At 34.4% G+C, this 5,339-nt stretch overlaps 1 protein-coding gene across 1 annotated transcript; it reads left to right on the top strand.

Annotated features, from left to right (window-relative positions):
• The first annotated feature begins 3,821 nt into the window (after positions 1–3,821).
• On the top strand, positions 3,822–4,906 carry LOC143218198 (uncharacterized). The gene is made up of 3 exons (XM_076443244.1): positions 3,822–3,937; positions 3,994–4,449; positions 4,714–4,906. Exons 1-3 carry the CDS (start codon positions 3,822–3,824, stop codon positions 4,904–4,906), a joined length of 765 nt encoding a protein of 254 aa, XP_076299359.1.
• The last annotated feature ends 433 nt before the right edge of the window (positions 4,907–5,339 follow it).

Raw genomic sequence — 5,339 nt, 5'->3', positions numbered from 1 at the left:
GATTCGCGAGCTAATGGATCTACAATTTGGCAATTTTACAGTTCAATTTTAATTGAACATGAACATGTAGAACATAAATTTTTGTTTTCACAGAACCTTATTCGAACGTTTACTTGGTTTTTCGCTTACAGTAGTTAATTTCCTATTTCTCCTTTTAATAGTTTTCTTTTGCAAGTTTGCAGTTGTGTTATTATTAGTAACTTTGCAGTAATTGTTTAGAATAATATTGACACAAATATTAATAATTCGTTTCCACAAATCATCAGAAGAGTGCTGACAGCAGGTATTAGCAACATTCTTCAATGTATCCGTGCAACTTATTTTTTCAAAAATTAATTCAAATGCTGTAGATCTTTGATTATTCAATTTTAAAAAATTTTCGTTTTCTAAAAGCTTTTTCAAAATTATAAAAGTATTCATGACAGTGAATAAAGGAAGTCCTTGCGGAAATTTCAAACCTCTATCCATTTTTACTATTAATCTTTCTGACAATTTAGTAGCTTCTAAATTTTTATCAGTAACTAAGAAAGTCTTGCAGTCATCACATTTTAATTTTTTGATTAGGGAATGACAACAATAACCAGCTATATATGTTAGTACAGGAAGATCTTCTTCAATGGATGCAAAGTCATTAGCAAAAACTGAAAAATCTTCAATAACTTTTGGATTACTATTATTGTTGCCATTAGCAAAAGTTTTAACATACTCGTAATCGTCGTCTAATCTGGTAATTGTTATCTTATCACCGGAGCCAGGCTTTAAATTTAAATCTAACATACTTAATAGTCTTAGCTTTTTTTCGGATTCTAATATTTGTCTCAGAGATACATAATATTGTGATCCTGCTAATTGTCTGTAGCGCCCAAACCTAGCTTCTAAACTGTCTGTTTGAATTTTCCCTGGTAATAAGTAAGACATATTTAATTCTTTAGTACAATATTCTTTTAATTCTAATAAACCATAGGTTGTTAACGTTAACGCAAGATGAGTCTCTTTTGTAAGTTTACCTTGTAGATCTAGAGATTTCCATCTATCTAACCATGATAAAAATTTCGTTAAATAATTGCATCGTATATCGAACGGATCATTTGTTAAAGGCTGTTCCATTGGATCTTTTAATCTTAAACCTTTCAATGGTGTTTTAACATTCACTATTTTCCACCATGTACTTATAATATTTATAAATATCGGAGTATCTTGAAAATTTGGTATATTATTTACAGGTCCTAACTCAAGTAAACTATTTTCAATTTGTTCATTAAAAATTTGAAGGACCAGTTTAACATTTTGCCTCTCAAATGTAGAAGGCCATATTGCCTTAAGAGATAATCCATATCCATATTTAATTAATTTTTGACTCTCAACATCATATAAATCTCTAACAGCTTTGAATGATGCATAACGTATAATGTCAAAATTCTCAAAAACCGGGAAACAAAATGTTAAATTAATATTTTTTAAATTAAGCCAGTTATTTCTAATGCATTTTAAAATATGTACAGTGTAATTTATGAAAAATAATGGGCGATTGTTTTCTGAAGGATTTGGATAAACAATGCTGGCTTGAGGGGGATTTGCAAAATATGAAACTGTTTTTCTATTAATGGAATTATTATCAGTAACAATGACGATAACTGTAAAACCTATAGTTTCCAAACCTAGTAAAATCTTCTTGAGAATAGCAAACAAATCATTAGCATTCATTTTATTAACTGGTAAAATGTAAACAACATCTTTAAAATCACACAACAGGCTTTGTATCATAAATACATGGGCTGTTGTAGCAACATCAATGCTGTCATACGCTGTACCAACTAAATTTCCTCCTTTGTAATCCATGTAAGGTTTTATGTGAATTTCGTCTAACATTAATGATACAAAGCACTGATGAGGTTCTAAGGATGCTTTTTTCTCTCTAATGTATGCTAAAAAATTACTGTCATTTGGCATCATACTTGAATTGATACTGGAGCAAAGGTTTTTTACAGTATTTGGATGAGGTAAAATAATAATTCCTGTCATTCTTAAGAATCTGTATGCATGTGGAGACATAAAAAAAAGCATAGACGAAATTACCATTGTTTCAGGTTGAAAACGATGTCGTTCTTTAGATTGTGTACGAAGTTCAATTTGCGATCTGCAGAATGATAGAATCTTATTATTTTCTTCATTTTTTACTTTAAATCACTTCAATAAAAATACTATATCTACTATGACATTTTTATCACCTATATTGACATGCTCTATAACATTTATTATTTTTTCAATATCCATCACACTATTTACAAATTTTGGAATGTCTTTGACTGATATTTCCGAGCCCTTCACAAAAATATATACTTTTAAGTTAGAGTCGATCAAAATGTACATTATATCATGTTGATTTTTGTCTACATTTAAATAAAAATAAACAACACGTACTTTTTTTATCATAAGAGTCCAATTTTCATTAATACTCACCAATTTGGCTGCTTGGCATAGTTCTTCAAAAGTTTTGAAGAAAAAACGTTTTGTGTGTTCTGCAGCAGTTTTTTCACTTTCAAGCAATGCATTTTGGATGGCTACAGCTTCTCGTCTGGTCTTCTTCTCAGATGGGGATTCCCTGTGATTTCTTCGTTTGCTTAAATACGGGGCAAACTCTGGAAAGATGCAGGGTACTGCACCACTCTTTACTCGAGGCTTGCCCAGAGGAGCTGTTATTATTTTCCCAGTCTTCCAGTCCACTGCCGTTGTAGTATATTCAATGTCCGATTCCGCAAAGTGTCGATGACAAATTACAGAATGCTCTGAGACACAGAAATCTTTCCGATGGATAGCGTTTACCCATTTCTGCTTAACCTTCTCGTCGCGCGGAAATTTAAAAACATGTAATTTTGACTTATCATCGGCAGGTAATTTTCCACTACACTTGGGTACACAACACTTATTAACCATTTTTAGCTAATAATAACTATTTACGATTGAAACGATTATAAATATCACGAAATGTCGTTCCAACCACACGTAATACGCGAATAGCCGTAAAATATGTATACGTATAACAAATCAAAAGTGACAGCACGAAGCTGGACACCACCAGGTGGTGCTGATGCTAGGCCTCTTGTGTATGACGTCACAGGTTGATTTTTTCGGAGCTGTTTGGCTTTATTATATAGGTGGTGTTGGGTATACGCGGCGGTTTGAGCCAATGTTCCGGTAGACATGCTGAAGCCAATAACAAGTACATGCAGTCGTACGATCCATCGAAACCATCATCATACTTGATGTATTTTGACGTAAACAATTTGTATGGATTGGCAATGTGTCAGCCTTTGTCATATGCCGAATTTCAATGGGTTAACAAAATTGAAAATTGTTCACGCTGACCTACCATTCTGTCCAACACGTGCTAAACGACCCGGCAAAAGAGAGACCAAGTTGCTTGCAACGTTACACGATAAGCAGCGTTACGTAATACACTATTATAACCTGCAGCAATGCTCACGCCACGGTCTTCGTATTACAAAGATTCATCACATCCTCCAATTCAGACAGTCACCATGGCTCCACGAATACATAGAATTAAATACTCTGTTTAGAACAAATGCCACTAACGATTTTGAAAAGAATTTGTACAAATTGATGAACAACGCGGTATTTGGTAAAACTATGGAAAATGTTCGGAATCATGTAAACGTAAAACACATTGGGATGGGCGACATGGTGCAGAGGCAATGATCGCGAAACCAAATTTCCACAGCCGCTGTGTATTTTCCGAAAACTTGGCTGCTGTGGAGTTGCGCAAAGTCATGGTGAAATTCAACAAACCAATCTATGTGGGTATGTGCATATTAGATATATCCAAAATCTGCTTGTATGAATTTCATCATGAGTGCATGGTTCCTCAATTTGGTAAAACTTGTAAGGTAATGTATACAGACACCAACAGCTTAATTTTATTATTAAAAAATTAAATTATCTATAATATTTATCTATATAAAAAAAATTAATTTGTCATATTATGCGTGAGGACATTTATGAAATCATGAGACGCGATATTAGCCGTTTCCACACAAACGATTATCCGATAGAGAATAAGTATAATATCCCACTTGTAAATAAAAAGGTTCCAGGCTTGATGAAAGACAAGAACAATGGGATGATAATGACGAACTTTGTCGGGCTGGGAGCAAAAATGTACACATTGCGTATAGATGGAAAATCTGATACAAAAAAAGCGAAAGGTGTAAAAACTAGCGTTGTAAGGACAACAATAACGTTTGATGAGTACATGCGATGTTTGCAACATGAAATTGCTATGAGTCGTACACAGACATGTATACGATCGAAATTGCACAAAGTGTATACTATATCAGAGCGAAAAATTGCTGTCAGCCCATATGATGACAAACGGTATATCATACCCAACTCGACAGAAACATTGCCGTGGGCCCATTATCGAATTCCTTCGTAGCTATAAAATTGTTTATATTCAATGTAAATAGAAGTAGAATAGATGTAGAGAAATAAATGTAGAATAGAATAAATTTGTTCATTAAACAAGTTAAATTTTTTATAATAAATTGTTGTTTAGTATTCGAACTCCCCGCTAATTGTAATTCCGCGAAAGTCGTTATACAATTCGGCGTCGCGGGAGCGCTACGCGACTCGACGACGAAAAACTGTGTATCGACCGCTCATCTCAATAATATTTCGAGATCGTCTTCGACACAGCGGATCACGATTTATTCTATCGAGACACATCGTAGAGAAACCACGTGCTCATCGCGTCTACGTTATTCTCGTCTACAAGTACACGCGGATTCTATCGAGACACATCGTAGAGAAACCAGGCGCTCATCGCCTCTACGTTATTCTCGTCTACAAGTACGCGGACTCCTCGAATTGCGGATTCGACAACTTTTAAACGCATATATTTATATACCATTCGTGTTACGGCGCGTTCAATCACCCCCCCCCCCCAGTGCAACATAATAAACTAACTCTGATTGTTCGAAAGTTAATCGGAAAAGTGTCAGTTCTTTTGTGCTCGTCGCTCATTGTATATCCTCGTCAGGATAGTTCCAATTATCCTCCTACAAGTCTCTGCATAAAAAATTGTCTTTATTTATCCATAATTATTTACAGTAATCAATCCTAACCATTTTACTGTAGGAAAAATAGTCTATTAGCTATATATTATTACATAAATATAAATATACGCTATGGGATGAATAATTTGTACGGTTGGGCTATGTCGCAATGACGACGGGGCTATCGATTGGAACGGCTTTATGTTTTCCCAAAGCGTTCCATACTTCTTCAAGAACAATTTCCCTCGCGTCCTGGAGGAAGCTGAG

This window comes from Lasioglossum baleicum, chromosome 18, assembly GCF_051020765.1.
Source record: "Lasioglossum baleicum chromosome 18, iyLasBale1, whole genome shotgun sequence".
In the NCBI taxonomy this organism is placed as follows: Eukaryota; Metazoa; Arthropoda; class Insecta; order Hymenoptera; family Halictidae; genus Lasioglossum; species Lasioglossum baleicum.
This window is presented reverse-complemented; position numbering and strand designations above follow the sequence as displayed.

Excerpts from the sequence above, each read along its gene's own strand:
- LOC143218198 (XM_076443244.1), top strand. The coding sequence starts at position 3,822 with ATGTGCATATTAGATATATCCAAAATCTGCTTGTATGAATTTCATCAT. Across the intron at positions 3,938-3,993 it reads GACACCAACAGCTTAATTTT|TCATATTATGCGTGAGGACA; the intron begins ATTATTAAAAAA and ends AAAATTAATTTG. Across the intron at positions 4,450-4,713 it reads GCCCATTATCGAATTCCTTC|CGGATCACGATTTATTCTAT; the intron begins GTAGCTATAAAA and ends TCTTCGACACAG.